Below are 23,043 nucleotides of genomic sequence, written 5' to 3'. Positions count from 1 at the left end.
TCTGTGATTTACATCCTCATCAATCTCTCCACCATTTTGTAAAATGGAGCCCAAGTATTTAAAAGCATTTTTTTTGGGTACCTCTTGACCATTTAGATGCACAGGTTCTTGGTCCTCATCTTGTACCAGAGAAAACTCACACTTCAGATACTCAGTCTTGCTTCGACTTAATGTGAATCCTCTGGATTCCAATGTGCTTCTCCACAATTCAAGTTTTCTATTAACACCCTCCTTGCTCTCATCAATAAGCACAATATCGTCTGCAAAAAGCATACACCATGGCACTTCCTCTTGAATATCTTTTGTTAGTTCATCCATAACTAAGGCAAATAGGTAAGGACTTAGAGCCGACCCTTGGTGTACACCTACCGTGATAGGAAAATAACTTGATGATCCGTTACAAGCTTTTACACATGTAGTAGCCCCATCATACATATCCTTGATTGCCTTTACATACTTTAATGGAACCTTTTTCTTCTCCAGGACCCACCATAAAACTTTCCTTGGAACCCTATCGTATGCTTTCTCAAGGTCTATGAACACCATATGCAAGTCCTTCTTCTTTTCTCGGTATCTTTCCATTAGTTGTCGCATCAAGAAAATGGCTTCCATGGTACATCTTCCAGGCATAAATCCAAATTGATTTACAGAAACCTTGGTATCTCTCCTCAAGCGATGTTCAATAACCCTCTCCCACAGCTTCATAGTATGACTCATTAGCTTAATGCCTCTATAGTTTGAACAATTCTGTATATCTCCCTTGTTTTTGTAGATAGGCACAATCATACTTTTCCTCCATACATCAGGCATCTTATTCGTCTGGAGAATCTTATTAAAAAGATTGGTCAACCATTTTATTGCCACATCCCCCAGGCCTCTCCACACTTCAATAGGGACACCATCAGGCCCCAAGGCTTTATTAGTCTTCATCCTCTTTAAAGCCTCCTTAACTTCATGTGTATTAATTCTGCGTACAAATCTTCTATTCATATCATCATACGCGTCCTCTAAGTCCACATCGCTTGTATTTCCATCCCCATTAAACAGCTTGTTGAAGTATTTCAACCATCTTTCATTTACATCTTAAAAAATATTTTTGGAAAATTAACTAAAATAAACATGCAGAAAATTTTCAGTACTGTGACAACCAAAGACAACAATTAACGAGGAACGAGGATTGCAGTAGCAAACCGGGTGTATGAATGGACCGGGCCAAACACAATCTAGGCCAGTGTTGTAAAACCCGACCAGACCCGGCCGGGTCGACCCGGGACCCGGCGACCCGGTCATCAGACCGGTTCGGGTCAAGCATTGAACCACTCAAGCATAGACCCGGACAAACTCGGTCAAAACTCGGACAAAACCGGCCAAACTCGGTGACCCAGTGACCCGAACGGGTCATGATTTAAATAAAAGAAAACAAATAATCAAAATTATTTCATCTTGTCAGAAAAATGTAGAACTCATTTTAAATTATTTTTGTAATTTTATTTGCTAATATAACAATGACCTCCAACTAGGGGTGTAAATGGGCTGGGCTGGGCTGGGCCGGGCTTTGGCCTTCGTGGCCCAAGTCTACGTCAAAAAAAATTCAGCCTATCTGGCCTACTAAAGGCTTTATTTGTAGGCCAAGCCCGACCTATTTTTTAAAATAAGAAAGCCTGACATGGCCTACAGGCCTTGTAGGCTTCCCACTGTAGATACTAAGCAAAAAAAATAATTGTATAGAGCAAAGAAAGTTTCATTCATGCATGCGCTAGTACTTCTCATAAGAAAAAAATGACAAACAAGAAAGAGTCAACATAATACCCCAGCTCTAGAATGTATATCATAGAGGAATAGAGTCAAAGAAATGGGAAAAATAAGAAAAATACAATTACTGGATGCTGAAATAAAGTCTACAAGAGAATATCATTCATCTAAAAATCTTTAAACCACCATCAAGACAAGGGAAAGAAGAGTATTATTGAAAGATCTTCATCAGTAACATCATAATCCAGCAAGGTACCCATTGCTCCATGGTATTAAGCTGCAACAGCATGTAAGATTTGGAGACATTAGACAAGTTTTCCTTTCATAAAATAAAATAGCAGAAAAAGTAAGAGATATTGGTATTTGGTACTTTGCGTCTTTGCCACATAAAATAAATATTATTTTATTATTTTATTTTAATAAATTAAATAGGCCAGCCTAGGAGGCTGTAGGTCGGGCTTGACAAAATTGGCCTATGGCCTATTTGTTAAAAAAGCTTTTTTATAAGCCTAAGCCTACTCTACTTTTCTGAAAGGCCGGGCCTGGCCGGGCTCAATGTAGGCCGGGTCGTAGGCTGGGCTGGGCCAGCCTGACCCATTTACACCCCTACCTCCAATTTCAACTTCCAATACTGAAGCAATTTGCGGAATAATAAATTAAGAGATTATGACATATGTCGTTTTTAATGTAATTGAATTTGAAAAATATGAGTTCAATGTCATTGAGAGGTATGTTTATAGGGATTCTGAGTTGTAATTTAAATTGACATAGAAATAGTATACATTTTTTTTTATGCTTCATATTTTTCAGCTTATTTAATGAAGCTTGTTTAATTTATTTTAGATATGAAGAATATAATTGAATTTATATGTTCATATTTATATATATTTTTATATATCTATATAGATCCGGGTCAACCGGTCCGACCAGTGACCCAATGACCCAGTACCCCGACCGGGTCGATGCCCGGACCGGGTTTAATAACACTGATCTAGGCCCTTTTTATTACGACACCATGATCTGGTGTCACATCACATATAAAGTTGTGGCTTTCACATATTTTCCATAAATTAAAGAGCTCGTTTGTTGGTCAAATAAAGATTCCAAGATAGGATAGGGTATAATATCCTCGTTGGGTGAATTAATAAAATATAAGTTTATCGCGTTGGTTTATTTTATCATATTTGCATCAGGATAAGCTATTTTAAGAGAGGACTTAGGTATACTATATATGATAGCAAATATCACATCTCTCTTATTCTAAATATAGTCATGTACTCTTCTTCTATGAACTTTGTTAAGCATGTGAAGGTCAACACTTATCACCAACTAACCAACGTTGTCGACATCAGCCATCAGCCATCTCTATATCACTCATTACTACCACGTACCACCATCATTGCCAATGGCCATTACCATGAGCTACCACCCCTGGTAACCACCATTGCCACCACTATCACCACTCTATCGCCATCCCTGGTCACCACCACCATCACCCCAAGCACCAACCATCACTACCACCATCATTAGTCAACCATAACAATTATCAGTGGTCACCATGGGTGCCACCATCACCATCACTTCCATCAACCATTGAACTTGTAAGTTGGCTTTTACACAGCTGTGACATTTGAAATCTTATTTTTTAAACCACCATCATATTGCGTCATTGCGGCCACTGCCATCACCACCAATCAGTCACCACCTTAGGCTACTGTTACCCCCAATCACTAGGCACCAACAATCACCACCACCATTGGCCACCACTGTCACCGCCATCATTTAGCCACCACAATTGTCATCGGACATTGCCGACACCATCGCCACCACCCATTATCACTAGCCCCTACAATCACCATTACTTCAACCGGCCAACCAGTGCACCAGCCACCATCACCGCTAGCCACCCTGTCACTAAGCACGACCACCAATATTGATAATCAATTTAAAACCTATTTTTTAGAAATTTATCTGGTGAAAATTTAATATTTTTGTTTCAAAAATTTTTGTAATCTATTTATATATTTTAATATATTTTATTTAAATTAGAGACTTTAAATTTTTTTTAATAATTTAAGATAAGAACTAATGTGTAAATAAGTTAAAAAAATTAGTTTAAAAATAAATTTTAAAAAATATATGAAATTTTCAAAAAATGATATTTTTGTACAATATCTTAACATTATATGATTCGCTTCGAATACTTGATATGATAAGATTATTTTATCAGACATCTTACTTAGTGCACATCAAATAATACAAGTTTATCGTGCTCATATCATTTTCTATTATTATTTAACTCTCTTATCCTATTTATTCCTATCCTATTCTATATATCCACTAAACAGGCCTAATTAATTTCCGTGAAGATAGAGTATATTTTCTTTTAATATCAAGTTTTTTGTCTGCAAAATATTATAAAATCACTTTTAAAAAGAGAAAACATTCATGCTCGATTGAATATAAATTTGCAAGAAAAATATGAATGTAACACTTAGCGCAGGGAACTATATAATAACTGAAAAAATTGTTTTCCCTCGTGTGAGTGTGATCAGTACTTGCTCTTGCATTTTTCTTTCTTAGTTCCATAACCTCATTTTCAAGCTCTCAATCTGTGAGACTATCAAGTACGTGGCGGAATGTGAATGATTGTGTTTATTATATACAGGATGGGAGCCTAGAATTGTAAGATAAGATTTAAAATGTAACATAGCATGGGAGATAACGTTTCTAAGGTTGAGCTTCGCAGACAATTTATCTCACTCAAATCATGCACTACTAACTCAATGAGATAGAATGAAAGACCTCCGAGTCTCCACTCACCATTTGTCTTCGCTTCTAGTATGATATCGTGGGGCCTATTGCACAATTGGACCACCACTTTTTTTTTATTGATTTTTTTAATATATTATGAATTGATTAATCAATTACTCAAATAATTCGATTTGAGTCGAATAAGATGATATCAGTGACAAAAATCTGCCTACACAAATTTTAGCACAGTTACATTTCTGTGGACTCGACTCCAAACATTAATTAAACTTGAACAATTCCTTATTAATTCATTTACATGCTTGATAATTTTTCATTGAAATTCATAAAAGGTTTAATTCATTTGCATTTATAATGTTGTTCTTTCTTTCAATTTCCATTATTTGTGCTAGAGTTTCTCCCTCATATATATATTTTCTTTTTCAATGCAATTTTTTTTTTTTGTCACTAACATAAAAGTGAGTGATTCTATTGTAAAGAGATAAGATAGAAAAGATTACTGAGATCCACTCACTTTTATGTAAATGTTTCGAATAATAATAAAAACAATTGAACATTAGTATAGCTCTGTACGACAATATTTTTAATAGAGGTAGGACATTTATATTATCATTTTTTTTTCTATTACCAATTCACTACCATTTTAATATTATAAGTATGGAAAAATATACTCTTATGTTGTAGGAGAGTATTTTTTTCTCCTACACATACATCGATTTTCGTGTTGCTTCTTTGCTTCTTTTTTTTTTTTATAAGTCTCACACATGATTATCTCTATAGCATAAAAGAGCTTCTCCCCTTTTGCACGATATTAATAAAGCCCTATAAGTATATCACGGAATATAGCGGATGATAAATGGTAGTGGAAAAATGATAGAAGAATGAATATTCCCCTCTAAATAAAGTTCGAATAACTTTTTAAATGAAAATAGTTGGAAGTTCCTTTATGTACATATTTTTTGTTCTGGCCTTTCTCTATCAATGGCAAAATTACTCGTGATCGTTTTCTATCTTGATTGTTACACGTGCTTATCTTACATCATTTAATACGTTAAAGGCCACGAAAAAGAGGATTGTACTGCATTCAAGCTCAATCGCTTATCCTTAATGCATTGATCAATGGCCACTAAACATTGAAGAGTACGAACACAATGAAACCGATTGTTTTAAGGCACTCTCTTAACACAATCACTTCTCAAAATCTCTCTCTCTCTCTCTCCCTCTTTATCTCTATTCACCAGAGAGAAGTGCTGCATGCAAAGCCTTCTTCACTCTCTTCAAACGCTTTGTCTGCAATAACAGGAAGAAAAAAAATGTCACTCTTTCACACATAAGTGGCATCCACTCTAGAGTTCTAAGATGGGTCTGCTTAGAGTTTTACGTTTGTGTATACTCTGTTTGGTTTTGTTACTACTGTGTTCATTCACCAAATGTGGTGGTTCAGATGTTTCTGTGAAATTCTTAAAGGCCCCTCATGCATTCTCTCACTTGAACTCAGCAACATTTGCTTTTGAAGTTCTTAATTGCTCAAACTGCAGTCTCAGTTGCAAGGTTTGTGTGTCTATTGTTGTGTGTGCTCTGATACCATGTAAAGAACCAATTCAACCCAAAAGCTTAAGCTGTTGGGTAAAACTATATTAATGGTTTTATATATCTCAACATTTCTAATGGCCCCTTAATTTAGAAATTTGCTACCCAAGTTTGTATGTTTTTTCTTATATATATATTTATTTGTTGTTCTTCACTAATTCCCTTGATTAGTAGAGAGCTTAAGTAACATACCATATATGCAGGTGGATGATGGGATCGCATCAGTTTGTACAAATAGAAAAGTTACTTACTCAAGCTTGCGTGATGGAAATCATACTTTTGAAGTCTGCACCAATGGGCACCAAGGACTTGGATGTGCTAACTACAACTGGACTGTTGGTTAAGAAACCATACTTTATTCCTTATGCTTGTTATTAATTCGTTATCACTTATGGGATTTGGTCTCTTTTAATTGCTTACGTGTCGTTGATGAATCATGTCTTGTGCCTTTGGAATGAAAAAGTTAAGACTATGTTTTTTTTTCTTCTAAATAATGTAGCATAAAATACAAGAACAATAATGTTTCAAAGTTTTATCAGCTTATGTCACAAATATGATGGGCAGAATCAGTGTTCCCATTTCGAGTTGAATAGTAAATTCACCTCAATGCATAACTAGTTTTTGCCTGCATCTTCATCTCTTGAAAAACAAGTTCACAAAGTCATGGCAATGAGGGGAGCAAGATATATTGCTTTAACTTTTCTGTCTGAGGGAATTGAGTTTCACATATAAATTTGTTTTTCATTTGATACCAGTCTAATAAAAATATTTTTCTTTTTTTTTCAGATACAATTCGCCCAACAGCATATGTTACTGCCCCAACATCTTTCACAAGTTCTTTAAATGTTTCAGTAAATATAACTTTCAGTGAACCCTGTATAGGTGGAGGAGGTTTTGGATGCAAGTCTGTGAATGCCTGTAATGTAAGTAGGTGGACATCTACAATTTCTTAGATTTCTCAAATTCTGATTTTTTTTTTTTTTTATGTATCAATTGCATCATTAACTTAGATTATGCCTACTAGGGATGTGTTTAGCCCCCCCTCCCAATAATCCTGCCATGTGATTTTTCCCTCTCCCTCATCGAGATTCCCCTATTCACTTATCCCCTCCTAGGTTGTAGGACTCCTATTGTAACCCAACAAAATAAAATTAAAAAATGAAAACTTCTAATCATGACATTGTGTTTCTTGTTTAACACTACTATGTCTTGTTTCCACAAACTGACATATTTTTCAAAAGAATCAGATTTATATAGGGGTTCAACCGACAAAAAAAAAGGGTTTTGAACACATGTTTAATGAATAAGAATTTCTTCTAAGTTTTCTCTGTTGTGATAATGGAAAATACAAAAACCATATTATTTAGCCAGAAACTATAAAAATGCATAAAATAAGGTGGAGTGGGTTCTTGAAGAAGTAGTATTATGTTAACATAATACTCAATCAGTTTTTAACATATTGCTATTATACTTCTTTGCAGCTTCTTGTCTATGGAGCTGGCCAGGTTATACCATCTTCCTTAAGCATTTTGCAGCCAAACCTCATGTATTCTCTTCTCGTTAGTTTGTCCTCTACAGTTCAATATGGCAGGGCAATCCTTGTAATGGATAAGAATTTCTGCACTGACATTGCTGGTAACAACTTTACAAGAATGCCAAATTCAAGTGTTTACATACATTTTGGTGAGTGCTTATCTTTTATTATGTCTTATTGGTAGATATCTTCGGCTATTCCTGACATATTATTTGTATGATTACTTTATGGATATGCTTGTGGTGTTTGTGGCCTGATCTTTTATACACGTGCTTGATTTTTAATCCAATAGAATTTAACAATGTTAGTGTATTATGAAAGAACAAATTTCTATCGGTTTTTCATGTTCAAACACTTGATTTCCATCTATGTTGGGTATGATCTACAGACAGAAGAAAGGTTTATGTAAACCTCAGGACTCCTGTAACTGAAAAGCTACTTCAACTTGGGAGTGAAACTAGAACAGTACAGGCAACTAATGACTATAACAAGCTAAAGGTGTATTTGTACTTCTCAGCTCCAGTTCTGAATTCATCCTCAGAAATTATGAATTCTCTCAAAATTAGTCAGGGTTCACTTCTTCCAACTAGTGCAGAAAGTCATGGAAATCGGAGATTTGGATTCATGGTTAGTTGATTCATATATATGACCTTTTCTAATTGTGTATATCTTATGCTTAATCCAAGTGTATCTCTTCTCCTTACACTTTTACTTTTTGTTTGTTGGCCAATTCTTATGTTTCAGATTGCTAATATCTCCTCTACTGCTATAATCTCAGTTGACTTCAATTCGGAGTCTATAATAAGCAGACAAGGGACTCAAGTTTCTCCAATTGCACCAGTTACTTTCCTTTATGGTACATGTTATCCAACAAGAGAACACTATTTAGTTCTTATGCTAAGATACACACACATATTTCTTTTGCTTTCATACATTGTTGGGCTGAGAATTTTGAGATTCCATTGCTCTCTGCTGACGTAGCCATGTATGGAAATTAGATTCTAGGAGACCTGCTGTGATGTTGAGTACATATAGCATGAGGACAAGAGAACACAATATCCAGATATTAATCAAATTTGTGAAGCCTGTTTTTGGCTTCAATAGCTCTTGCATATCAATTTCAGGGGGTTTATTAAAAAGGCAAGTATTTTTTAGATGTGCATTTTCTGTGATAATGTGTACTTTTACATGCCTGCATGTGTAAATCTCTGTATCTCTCTATATGCATCATCTAAAAATAGAGAACCATGGATAATTCCCTGACATTATATTATGAAAAAGCTAAAAGCCAGTTGATAATTGATTCTTTCTCTTGCAACTTATGTCTAGCTTCCATGAAATAAAGAGGAGCACATACGTTGTTGAGCTACAAGCAAATGATGATCTAGTATTTGTTAGTGTTCCTGAGAATGTAACTAGTGATGTTGCTGGAAACAAAAATCTGGCTTCCAATGTTCTACAAGTGAGGCACTGTAAGGTTTTCTAATTTTTATTCGTTTAATTTACTTTTTGGTGATTGTGTTGTTATTAGTACTGATATTACATTTTGTCTGTCTGATGATCATGCCTAATCTATTGTATATTATTATATTGTTTTCCCTTTTCATTTATTGGGATGCAAGTTTTTAAAAAAATTGCCATCCATAATTGTTAAAACATATTTATGATTTCATGAATCGTGCAGACTCTGTACCTGTGATTTCTTCTGTGGTTTCTGCATTTACAACTGCTTCTTTTGTGCTGACATCGATTGCTGCGGGACTGCTTACTATCGCAACTGCAAGCCTTCAATCTGTTGGTACATTTATGAGATCCTCCTCTTTCTTGATCGTTGATCCAGCAAGGAATCTTTTTGTGAGACACCTAACTTACTTGAATAATATCTGTCTAACCAGTTACTACCCCAATCCATGAATCTAAGTGCAATTTACACATGTTTATGTAGTGAATTGTTGTTTAAAATGGAGAAAAGCAGTAGTATATATGAATTGAATATTTTGGCTAATAAGTATTTGATTTATATTAATGATTTAACTGTTTATTTTTTATGACTAAACAAACTGAAGGTTTCAGTGCCCGGTTGTCTGTGTTCACTTCCTTCCCTCTCACAACAAAACAGAAATCATAGATCATAGTAGAGTGTTTTTTACATTCAAGGCTAGAGATCAGTGTTTCTTCTTCCTGTGGAAAGAATGTACTTGATCTCTCTAATTTGTTTAGAATTTTGGTTAACATATGAAATTCTTTTCTTTCAATATCTTGAACTTTTAGTTTTCTTTCAACTTTGTAAATATTTATGCAGATTGCAAAATACCTTATGTTTTGGTAGTAATTATGGTGAGAATACCACATTGATGAGGTCAATTTTGTTAATCATGCAGAGAATTATGTGCCATATTCAGGTCTTTGCACTATCTAGATGGTTAGCAGTTAAGCTGCCTGTTGAGTTTTTTGAATTTGCTAGACATTTGCAATGGACCATACCCTATTTTTCTGTGCCATGGGAAGATGGAAATATGAACATGTTCATGGTAGGCACTAGTCCTTTTGGGAGCTCTAATTCCTTCACCAAAGCTTCAGCAACAATCACAAACACACTGTTTGACAAGAGTTTGAGTTTCACCGCTTCAGTGTATGGATCCCCTCTTACTTCTTCAGAGTACCAGCAATATTTTGAGGTTAGAACAAATTAATTTTATCAATACTGCTGAGCAAGTTAATTTCTTACCAATATTAATGAAAAACGGTCAATATCCTTACTTAACGACGCATACATGCAGAGCCAATATATGACACCAGAAGCTGAATATATTTTGGATTCACAACATTCTAGTGGGTAAGTTATACTTGTCAATACATCATAATATTATTTATATTTATGAAATTATAGCTTTAATTTCCATATGAAGAGGTCAAAATTAGGATGTAGATACCAGAACACCAATACTTTAGCTCCTCTTTTATGCTTATGTGCGTATGCTACTAAGATCTGTCAATCAATATTGATAACTTACTGTAATGGTATCTGAAAAATTTGCAACTTAGTAGAGCATGCTTTGCTTGTCAGAACATGCTTTCCTAGCTTTCAAAGACAGGTCTAAGAAAGGAAGTTGTGCAAATAAGCATTGCTGCAAAGATTATCCGTTAGTATGTTTAATTAGATTAAATCAGATATTACAAAATTTAAGTACAGGAAATGCAAATTTGAAGATAAAATGTGGTGCTTTAACTATCATTTTACTGATACAGTAATCCAAATTTTATTAAATAAGTAGGGAACATAATGATTTGTAGTATCTTGAACTTGATGCATTTTTTTTAATCTGCGAACAATAATAGAAAGGCACTCCTTCAGATAAATCAGGACACAGCCTCTGCTTTCAGATTATAATTAATTTATTAATCTAAGTATTCAAAGTTCAAATGCTGCAGCGATATTTGCTAACTTATATAACCTACTATCAGATTGATTGTTTTTTCTTATAGATGGACAGATTTTTATAGAAGCATGTTTTGGTTAGTTGTGATCTGTGGCGGATTGATGGTTCTGCATGCTTTTCTCCTCATTATCCTGAAATTTGGGAAGAGAAATTCTGAGAAGCATAGAATATATGGAGCACTCACATTCCCAAGATTTGAGATATTTCTTTTATTTCTTGCACTACCTAGTATTTGCAAGGCCTCTGCTGTCCTTATTAGAGGTAATCTTAATGTTATTAATTGTCACCGAACCAATTCAACCCAAAAATTTAAGCTATTGAGTGATGGCCTCTTTAATAGTTTATATTATTCTCTAACATGCCTCCTCACAAGAGAGCCTATTGGGCTTGAAAGATGATACATCAGGTCCAGCCTACCTTGCTAAGAAATTTCATAAAGAAAATGAGGGGTGACGAAGATTGAAACCGGGACACCGAGGCTCTGATACCATGTAAAGAATCAATTTGACCCAAAAGCTTAAGTTTTTGAGTGAATTGGTTCTTTACACATATAAAGAACCATTTTAACCCAAAAACTTAAGCTATTGGGTGATGACCTTTTTAATAATTTATATTATTATCTAACGGTCACCTAACCATTTGTGAACAATAATATTTGAGACCAATAACAAAAATAAAGGATGTCAGGTCCGGTTATTAAACATGTAATCAATATTAGCTGTTACTAACCATTTGATGTATGACCATAGGGGGAGCTCCTTCAGCAATGGCAGTTGGCATTCTTCTGCTGGTTTTTGTGTTCATTATGCTTCTAGCATTGTTCTTGTTCCTCTCGGTTGGAATTACATATGGGAGATTGCTTCAGTACAAGGAAGTTCATCAAGAAGGTGAGACATTTCACTGGTATCAAGAGCTTGTGAGAGTAACTTTGGGACCAGGTAAAAGAGGCCAGTGGACATGGATAGAACAACCTAAATCTGTTTATCTAACTATCTTTGGCCCTCTATTTGAAGATTTAAGAGGTCCTCCTAAGTACATGCTTTCACAAATATCTGGTGGCAATCTTCCAAGTCAAAGTGGAAGCATCATTGCCTCTGATGATGAAACAGAAGATGCAGAAGCACCTTTTATCCAAAAGCTGTTTGGGATTCTTAGAATATACTATGTGCTTCTTGAATCCATAAGGCGGGTTTCGTTGGGAATTTTGGCTGGTATCTTCATTCAGAGTCAATCTTCTCAGAGTCCAGTAATTATTATGCTGTCAATATCCTCTTTTCAGCTATTTTTCGTTGTGCTAAAGAAACCCTTTATAAAGAAAAAGGTTCAGTTAGTTGAGATTATCTCACTCACCTGTGAAGTTGCTTTATTTGCTACTTGTTTAGTGCTCTTGAAGAAGGAGGATCTTTCTGTGAGAACTGAGACTAAATTTGGGATTTTTATGCTTGTGCTGTTCCTAGTGGGGTATTGTTCTCAGGTTACTAATGAATGGCATGCTTTATATGTACAAACGAGGCTGCTAGACCCTGAGGAGAAGTCACTCTTAACAGGTTTGAAAATTGCTTCCATTGGTTTTCTTCTTTATTTCATCCCTAAAAAATGCATCAAAAACTTGGAAAAGAGGTTACCACAAAATGGACATGGAAATGAAGAAACTCGAGATACATCTTTGGGATGTGATCAGTACCGGCGCTCAGGCAGCAGAAACTCAGGTACACCTGAGCAACTATGGGTGAAACAGTTGAGGGAACTTGCAAAGGCTAGCTTTGGTAGGGAGAGAAGTTCAGCTCCAACTGATCCTTCCACTAGTGGCACTACTAGATGGAGTGGGTTTTGGGGAACCAAAAGGAGTGGGAGCTCTTCTTCTGATTCCAAGTCAAAACCAAATACATTGTACGAAGATTTGGAAGCCATTTTTGCATCCAAGTGAAAGTCATACAAAAAACGTAGTTAGAGTTTTATGTAAATAAAACAATGGGAATTATATATCTCCTGTAACGCCTCGTCTGCAGCCGGTTAATTAACATTTATATGATAGTAAGCGTAACATGCTCCACTTAATTAATGTGGAGCTAACTAAATAAATTTTCTCCTTTTCTTTATGTATTGCAAACCTTTTCACTTCCATGGCCAAAATAAAATGGACAGCATTTCCTCTGTATTTTGGACCACTGGAGATAATTCTCATCATGATAATCTTAACCTGATTGACAGTTTAATATAATCCAGATATAAACCATATTACCCAGCCATCCATGGCATCATAGGCTATGTCATAATCATACTGTCTCAAAATAATGTCCATGATGTTACTTATATAATTACATCAAATAAACAAAAGAGATGCAAATAAATAAGTAACATAGACCTGAGCATGCATAACTAACAGCATATACAGACTATCGACATGGCATAGACATCTCCTATGCTCTAAAAAATATACATGGCATATACAACTCCAAATAAAGTATGTAAGGTACAAATCTAAATATCCACATGACCCTGACAATCATGTCAAGTAGTATCCCTCATCGGCCCTCTAGTTACGCGATGCCTCAGCACCATCAGCTCCTGTATCTGAAATGGTAATCCCCACGACGCGGGGTGAGATAATATAATTACCTCAGTAATCTAGGGACCCTTGGAGGGCTCCTCCACCCCTAAGCTCACTTCTGGTATAAACACAGTATAAAAATTCATGCATGCATCAGAATATGTATGACAATGCAGTGTGCAATAATGTAATCCTACTGGCCAGAGAAATATGACAAGTATGCATTATGCAATGAAACACCGTCTTGCAACATAACGTATGAGGAAACACCGTCTCATACTATGCATTAGGAAACACCGTCTTGTGTGGCACACAAACATGCATACATATACATGCAACATATAACATCATTTTCACATATCATATCAAACTACCATCCTCCCTCGGAGTCTGGTGGAACAAATGGGGGATTAACTCCAAGGACCGAAAGCTTACCTGGCAAGCAGCGTCCTACAATAATTCTCGTGTCCACAGAGTCACGATCTCTCACAAAGTCACAACCTAGTTCCAAGATGTGAAGACAATCAGTATTCCTATATACCAGTCTACCACGTTTAATTTTTAAGACTACACATACAAGAAACCTACACTTGATTTTTAGTCCAATTTATCAAAGTGTCCTAAATGGCGATTTCATAATTTTTCCTTTTACGGGAACCAATCCCAAGCATGTTTAACAAAGGAACTCACCTACAAATCACTCTCCAACTACTCATACCATTTAATCCCAATTTATACAACCTTATATCATGCATTTTCTCCAAAAACACAAGAGGAGAGTTAGGGCATTTACCTTAAAAGCTTCAAATCACTAAGAGAAAGACAATCCAAGCCTTCAAGCCAAGAAAAACATCATTTTTCTCCTCTTGTGAACAGTACCTGCGACCTAGAGATGTAGAAATATTTCAATATAATGACTCCCAACTAAAACTAAGCTATGGGTTTTGTAGAGGATGAAATTTGACACACTTTAGGCTTTGGAATGGATTGATTTCATCAATCATAGCTCAAGTTATCAAGGATTGAAGATTTCTCAAACTTTCCTTTTTTTTTTCTTCCTTTGCTCTCTGTCGAGTTGAAGCGCTGAAGATGAAGAAGAATAGGGAGCTTTAGGTACTTAAGTGATTTAAATAAACCCAATGGGTATAAGCTCATCTATCCTGCTCACTAAACTCTCATTCCAACTTTGCACACTAGTCCAGAATATTTTTATGGTAATATTTTTAATTTTACTTTTCACTTTAGGGTAACTTTATTTACCTGCATTTTTACCCCTTAACTGTCATTTTAACTCATTTTTCATCAGAGGTGACTTTATTTCTTTTTCTTCTATCTTCCTTATAATTATTCTTCAATATTATGATTAACATCATCAATTTATAATTAAATCCAGCACTACATGTGAGGGTTTTTATATCTCCTAATGCAGGAAATGTTTCATCTTATGCCATAGACACAAACACATTTGGGGCCATTGTTTTTATAAAAAAACAAAATAAAAATAAAAGTGTTGTGCGATTTTCGAACTGTAAGTAAGAGATGAATAAATCTTCCTATAACATTATTCTCCCATAAACAATATATATCATTATTTTTAGCCTCTTGCCCTAATTTGTTTATACCTGTTGAATATCAGGACACAATAGGTTTGTAAGCAATCCATGTATTTCAACTACACAACGGAAATTCTATTATATAACTGAAAGAAGAGGAATTACAAAAAGACTTACATGATGTGGGACTTCTAAACTATTATTTACAACATTTCCCCTCAAGCTGGAGAATATAGATCATATGCACCTAGCACCAAGCTTGTTACATATGTAATCTATCTTAGATCCTCTCAAAGACTTAGTGAATACATTAGCTAATTGATCATTTGAATTAACAAAATTCGTGACTATATCTTCTAAGAGGACTTTTCCCTAGTAAAATGACAGTCTATCTCAATGTGCTTGGTACTTTCTTGAAACATTGGATTTGAAGCAATATGCAAAGCAACTTGATTATCGCAAATGAGAGATGTTGGGCCAATGTCTCCAAACTTGAGTTCCTTCAGTAGTTGTTTTAACCAGATGAGTTCACAGCTGGCCATGGCCAAGGTAGTCAAGATCGCGATTTTACTTAAGATTGGAAGGGGGTAACAAGATCGTAAATCGTGGGATCGGCGCGGATCGTAAAGATATTACTAAAGGAAATTTTAGCAACAATAAAAAAATTTATGCATATAAAATAACATTTATCTCACAACTTAAGTCCTAAAAGACAATTAAATCTTCAAATATTAAAGAAAACTTCAAAGCATTCAAAATAAAAACATCATCTTAGCATGGCATCTCCAAAGTTGAAAACATTCAACTTGAGTCACAAATACAAAATACCAAATAAAAACATCATCTAGCATGGTATCTCCAAAGTTGAAAACATCCAACTTAAGTTGCAAATACAAAATACCAAATCACCAAAACCAAAACAAAATAGTTCAAACTTAATCTATCAAAGCATTCAAATCACAATCATCATCTAGCATGGGCATAGCATCTTCCTCTCAATCTTCAGAGGCTTATACATCAAAATTTGGTAACTCCAAATCATTTGAAAGCTCAACCATGGTTTCATTTTGAGTTGGCACCAAGTTGTCTACATCTAAGTCTTCAATGTTAGATGGACTTTCATCATTTTTCGCTATCCAATCATCATCAGAAGAAATATCATCAACACTATACTCATTCATTTTTCTAGCCACCTTCTTCTTAGCCAATCTTGAATTAGCCATCAAATAAACAACATCATTCATAGTCTTTTGTTTCAAACGATTTCTTTTCTTTGTATGGACCTAAGCAAATATAAAAACAATTAATACAAAGTTCATTCTCGAAAAGAAATTCAATTCATATTTCATATTCAAGAAAGTTTACCATCTCAAAGGCACTCCAGTTACACTCACAACTGGAGGAACTGAATTTCAAGCTCAAAACACAAACAACAAATTTTTGGAGCTCTAGATGTTCATCCCTATACGACTCCCACCATTCTGCTGGAGTTTTTTTTTTCTTAATAGCAATCTTGGCTATTGGATTACCAAAAAAACTTCCTTTGATACTTGAAATCTTCAAGTTGCGCATCAATCTTAGATATTTCTTCTATATCCCCCACCATCCTTTCTAAGCATTAATATAATCCACGTTTCACTTCATAATCAGCTCTAAAAGAAGAATTATAATGTAATTGCAAGTTAAGGTAATAGCTTGCAGCATGCAAAGGACAATGAAGTTGCATGTTCTATCTGTCATCAATGACTTCCCACATAGGCAAATAACTAAAGAATAAAAAAAAATTGAATTAGTTTAGAAATAAAAAACTATAAATTTAAAATTTAAATCAAACTTTACAATTTACCCTCTTGCGACGCCGTTGAAGGCAGGAACAATTCTCTCTTTAGCCCGATCAATCTCCTCATAAATGAAGCCCATGGCTAGCTTCTCATCTAAATCAACCATATGGAGCACCCTGACCAAAGGATAAGCTCCCTTCAAGCAAGTAATAATATTTTTCCAAAACTCCTTGTCCAAAACCACATCTTCTATAAGCTTCCCATCCTTGTCTTTGCAAACCAGCTAGACTTCCATTCTTTGGAGGTGAACATCTGAATCGATGCTCCTTTATTATCATGGAGGTACCCCAAAGTTAGGTAAGATGTGGCAAAACGAGTCATGGCTGGTCTCATCAAATATTTTCCTTCAGTGAAGCGGTGCAATAAAGTAATCAAAGAAGTTCTTGAATAAATATATGTTGTGATTTTTTTCCCCTGGAATAGTTTGATGGCGAACCGGTATCCTCTTCTCCAAATCCTCCAACATTAAATCAATGCAATGAGCTGCACAAGGTGTCCAATGCAATCTCTTTCTTTTCTCCATTAACATCTCTCGTACAACTTTGTAATTTGCTCCATTGTCCGTCACCACTTGAATAACATTCTCTTCACCAACCTCTACAACAACATCATCAATCATCTTAAAAATTTTATCAGCAGTTTTAGATATTTCAGATATATCAATAGACTTAAGGAACACATTTCCCTTAGGGCTGTTCACTAAGAAATTTATGATAATCCTCCTTCTTTTGTCGGTGCACCCATCTATCATTATTGAGCATCCAAATTTCTTCCAATAAGCTTTATGTTCTTCAATATTCTGCATTGTTGAATCATATTTTTTCTTCAAATATTTAACTATGATCTCATGGTAGGATGGAAGCTTGAATCCTGGACCATGTTTTGAAACTGATTCAAACATTTTATAGAATTCCTCTGTCCTTGCCACATTGAATGGAATAACATTATTGTACAAAAAGAGCCAATGTCTTCATATGCTTCCTCTCTCAAATTCTTCTTGAAGATGCTATTTATTGTAGCTTGAGTGCTCACTCCTTTTTTTAAAAAAATATTTTCATCTCCCCCACTATCTTCTTCATTATGTTTTCTTTTTCCACCAAATTCATTATCATCATCAACTTCTGTGAATGTGAGTGATTTCTTCATTAGTCTCTCTTGTAAAGAAGATACAATTCCAAACATTATTTTTCTCACTTCTTCAAGAATAGAGCTACAAACCCCCCCCATCTTTTTATGTTCCTGCCAAATGGTGCTAGAATCGGTAAACACCTCCAGATATTGTCTTTTTGCAATAGTTATATTGAAAATTTCTCCCACTTCCATCAACTTCAACACCATGCTTCCATCCCACATCATACCTACTTCCAACAGCATTTTTCATTTTAATTCCTCTACTAGAAGTAGCTACAACAACAACATCATTATTGGCACTAGCACTGGAAGCCATTTTCCAATTGACAAACTACCCCAATCTAATTTGACAGAATAGAAAATACAGAGGAAAACAAATTATTTTATTAGAAAAATAAAAGAGCCGATGAAAATAAAAAACAAACAGCCACTTGATGGATGCAGTAATACTAACACAAAATAAAAAAAAAATAAAAGATCATAAAAAAAATGAATAAAAATAAGAGAGTTGAAAGAAAATAAAATATAAATAATAGATAAAAATTTATTTGAAGTTTAACATCAAAAGAAAAATTATTTTAAGTTTAACAGAAAAAAATAAATAAATAAAAACTTACTAGCCACTTGATAGGTGCAATAATACTAATATGAAATAAAAAAAGAACATAAAAGATCATAAAAAAAAGTGAATAAAAATAATAGAGTTGAAAGAAAAAAATAAATAATAGATAAAAAATTTATTTTAAGTTTAACAGCAAAAGAAAAATTATTTTAAGCTTAACAGATAAAAAAACAAATAAAAAAAACCTCACTAGCCATTTGATGGATGCAGTAATACTAATATGAAATAAAAAAAGAACATAAAAGATCATAAAAAAAGTGAATAAAAATAATAGAGTCGAAAGAAAAAAATGCATAATAGATAAAAAAAATTATTTTAAGTTTAGCAGAAAAAGAAAAATTATTTTAAGTTTAACAAGAAAAAAAACAAATAAAAAAACCTCACTTGATGATTATATCAGCGAAACCACTCAAATAACAAAAATAAAATAAAACGGAACCTGAAAAGAAGCACTTGATGAGCGAAGACGAGAGAAAATGAGCAAAACCTAAATGATGAAAAAGAAGAAAGAACACAAAACGCTGAAGGAGACGAAGAACCAGCAGTCAGAAGTGACCTTTTTCTTCTCTGGTCAGCCGCGCGACGCTGTCTGTCTCACTCGATGCTGTCTTTCTCAGTCGTCTCACTCATGATGTCTCGTTCATTTGTTTTCTGATTTGAGCGATGAGTAAGGCTTTGTAAAATTGCAAGGTTAGTTGGGATATGTGGGTTTGCAGAAGTAATGGGTTGTTGGGTTTTTTTATTTGGGTTAAAACCCATTTTCGAAATCGGGTCAAAAACGGGTAAATGGGTTTTTTTATTCGGGTAAAAAAATTTATAGGATCGACTATCCCAAATAATTTCACGATCTTACGAGTTTCCCCGACGATCCCACACGATTTTGCTTGAATACGATCTTGTAATCGGTCTGGATCATTTTTGGTGTAGAAAATCGTAAAATCGACGATTTTAGGATTAAAATCGCGATTTTGACTACTATGGCTATGGCCATAGAGCAATATTCTTCTTCAGCGCTTGATCTGGAAACTACTCTCTGTTTCTTGCTTTTTCAGGAAACCAAATTACCTCCAATGAATACACAATACCCAGAGGTGGATCTTCTATCAATGAGGGAACCTTCTCAATCAACACCTGGGTATCCAACACTTTGGTATAAGCTTTCTTTTTATAGAGGAAACATTTACCTGGAGTAGTCTTGATGTACTTGAGAATATGAATCACTGCATTCCAGTGATCTTTGCAAGGAGAATTCAAGAACTGACTTACCACACTGAGTGCAAACGAGATATCTAGTCGAGTAACTGTGAGATAGTTCATCTTCCCAACCAATCTTCTATACCTTTCTGGATTTAAAAATAACTCCCCTTGATTTGACAAAAGCTTGACTTTTGGATCCATAAGGGTATCAACGAGCTTAGCATTTAATAGAGTTGTCTCCTCAAGGATGTCCATAGCATATTTCCCTGGATATCACAATACCATCCTTGGATTGAGAAACTTTAATTCCCAAGAAATATTTAAGTCTTTCGAGATCTTTTGTCTGAAAATGATGACAGAGATGTTGTTTTACCTGAGTAATGACTTGATGGTCGTTACCTGTAATGACAATGTCAGCAACATATACTACCAATAAATGGATCCGGAGTCTGAGTGACGATAAAAAAAATTGAGTGATCAGTGTAACGTGGCCTGGGCAAAGGGAAAGGAAATATCTGAGTAAGTGGCTTACAGATCAAAAATCAAATTCAAAGAGGAATCGGTATAATTGTTTAGACATGGCAAAATCTTCTTCTTATTTCAATTTCTCCCTTTTTTTCTTGTTTCACTTATTCATGCAACATATTTTTTTTTTCTTTTCCATAAGCAACTTTTCCTTTTTATCATTTTTTCTATACAGATACATATTTCGAGCACTTCTTTTCATCTAATTATGCCACATCCTTTTGGCTTTTGCCACTTTTCAACCTCTCCTTCCATACTCTAGAGTTTGATTATGCCAATTTTTTTTGTTTAAATATACTAAGCTCCTTATTTAAATTTGAAATTCAATCTAATTTGGGTGAGGATGTGTACGGAGTGGCTATTCATAAATTGGGTATCAATGAACAAATAGGCCTAGGCTCAAGGGGCTTAATCAAAGGATTAACACACGGGGTGGTTATTTGGCTATCTAACTTTAAGAAGAAAAAAATGCCTCTATCATTTCAACAAGTATATACCACAGATCATTTCAAGCAAGAAACAAAATAAGTTCTAGAGTAATTCAAATACTGTAGTGCACACCCAAAAAAAAATTGTTTAGGCTCAAAAGTTAAGGGTGCAAGACTAATCTTCCACTCTTTATCCGAATCACTTTAGTTATTCTCCTAATATTCTAGTGAATTATTAAACTTGTTTGACTAGTGTTTATTCATTTGTGAAAATAATATTCGCATCATTATACTCATGATCTAGAAAAATTATCAATCTCTTGTAAAAATAATCCATCTATGCATACATGTTGAGCAAAAAGAAAAATTTTAAATTTCACCAAAAATTTAGTGATAATAGAGATGGGAACTCGAGACTTAACCATTCAAAAGTCTCTAAAAAAATTAATTAAAATAAAATGAAAGAGAATTAAAAAAGTTCCTATCTAGTCGGATATTCTCTGTCTAGTCATGAATTTCTTCTTACCATTTGAAAGTTGATTTCTGATGGATCTCTCGGTACTCATTCCCAGATTTAAATATTATTGTCCCAACAATTAATTTAAATCTAGAAAGAAAATCCTAGCGTTCAGCCAGAATAATAACCGCACTTTGAAACGGATCACAGATCATGAAAAATACTGGTTAGGATGTCAGAACATCCAAAAAGTGTGAGAGTCAATATCAATGTACAACGCTTATCATCATGAAAAAAATCAAGTGAAAAGAAAAGAAAACTAAAAGTAAAAAACAAAAGTCTAAGCATTGAGACAATGGTTGATGAGTCTCCAATTTATTATGTATTAAAGGTTAATATGAGCATAAAATTGATTTAAAAGTAATTAAAAGTTATGAAAATTATAATTAAATTGTTATTTTATTCTCACTAATATTCTCATAAAAAAATTCTTCTATTTTGCAGTAATCTTCAGCTCAATAAAGAGATAAATTGGAGAGCTCAAATGGATTTGCTTTGGATTTTTGAATCATATAATTCATTGAAGATCTTATTGATTCTTCCCTTGAATATTTTTAAGGAAAGATTTTAAAGATTTGATTAAAGATATGATTGGAGATTCTAGTGAAGATTCCATTGAAGATATTATGGAAAATTAAAAGATGTGGTTTCATCACTATAAAAAGGCAACTCTTGGAAACACAAGGAGGTTCGACACAGTGAAAGAAAGAGAACACCGGATACCAAAGTTGGAGTTTTTAGAGATAGAGGAACTGGAAGAATTTGAGCACCATTAATTTCTTATTCTTCTTCATGACTTCTTCTTATTCTTTTTATTTCTTTGTTTTGTTTAAGCCAACTATATTTGGCTAAGTTTCTTTTGTAGTTTGGGTCACGAACCTAATGTGAACCTTTTTGATATTTGAATTGTTTTTATAATTATTTTTTTCCAATTAGTTTTATTTTACCTTGAGTGAAAAATCTATGTCCTTATTAAAACTGATCAATCTTATAGGGTTTTGAGGGTTAGAGCTCACAATAGGCATATTGAAATTTTAATTCTGACTAAGGTAAAATAATAATTTATGCATGATCTAGACATAGGCTTGTAAGAATTGCAGACTTCCTAGTTCATTGAACTTAATGCTTAATTCAAAAGGGATTACTAAGACATTAGAATTCTAATTGAGTTAAAGGGTTAAATACACTAAGACATTAGGGTTTAATCAATTTCTTTAGATTAATAAAGGGGGATCAAAGGTGAAGTGCACCCTAGCTACAGTTCTTTATTATAATTTCTTAATCGTTCTTGCATGTTCTTGATTGTTTTTACAATTACTTTTCATTTTATTTTAATTCAACAATTATACTCTACATCAAATTGATTTGTCCAAATTAAAGGGAATAGTGAGAATAGTACTTGGTGTATTAATCCTCGTAGGACGATACTCTACTCACACTTTTATTACTTGAAACAATCGGTATACTTGCCGTAATCGCAACAAGTTTTTGACACTTTATTTTTTTTTACTAAATTAATTTTTCTTGTTTTATGCGAGGCACAGTTCATCCTTCTTCTTTACAATTTGATCCAGAGGTCGAGAAGACTGC

At 34.2% G+C, this 23,043-nt stretch overlaps 1 protein-coding gene and 1 pseudogene across 4 annotated transcripts; one reads left to right on the top strand and one right to left on the bottom strand.

Annotated features, from left to right (window-relative positions):
* The first annotated feature begins 5,657 nt into the window (after positions 1–5,657).
* LOC133294608 (uncharacterized) lies at positions 5,658–13,225 on the top strand. 4 transcript variants are annotated; one of them, XM_061493312.1, is made up of 13 exons: positions 5,658–6,075; positions 6,318–6,453; positions 6,901–7,037; positions 7,596–7,797; positions 8,037–8,275; positions 8,393–8,504; positions 8,647–8,788; positions 8,978–9,120; positions 9,333–9,502; positions 10,030–10,326; positions 10,429–10,484; positions 11,135–11,359; positions 11,830–13,225. In XM_061493312.1, exons 1-13 carry the CDS (start codon positions 5,884–5,886, stop codon positions 13,013–13,015), a joined length of 3,237 nt encoding a protein of 1,078 aa, XP_061349296.1. In that variant the 5' UTR covers positions 5,658–5,883; the 3' UTR covers positions 13,016–13,225. The 4 variants fall into 4 exon arrangements, with proteins under 4 accessions (XP_061349296.1, XP_061349294.1, XP_061349295.1 ...); XM_061493310.1 differs by having other exon boundaries at positions 5,659–6,075; positions 11,114–11,349; positions 11,838–13,225; XM_061493311.1 differs by having other exon boundaries at positions 5,661–6,075; positions 11,135–11,349; positions 11,838–13,225.
* Positions 13,226–16,202: 2,977 nt separating this feature from the next.
* Positions 16,203–18,480, bottom strand: LOC133294610 (uncharacterized; annotated as a pseudogene).
* Between the last annotated feature and the right edge of the window lie 4,563 nt (positions 18,481–23,043).

Source organism: Gastrolobium bilobum, unplaced genomic scaffold (assembly GCF_033153095.1).
Source record: "Gastrolobium bilobum isolate Gb01-03AN ecotype WA unplaced genomic scaffold, APGP_CSIRO_Gbil_v1 utg27014, whole genome shotgun sequence".
In the NCBI taxonomy this organism is placed as follows: Eukaryota; Viridiplantae; Streptophyta; class Magnoliopsida; order Fabales; family Fabaceae; genus Gastrolobium; species Gastrolobium bilobum.
Note: the sequence above shows the minus strand (reverse complement) of the source record. Positions and strands in the feature narration are given on the sequence as shown.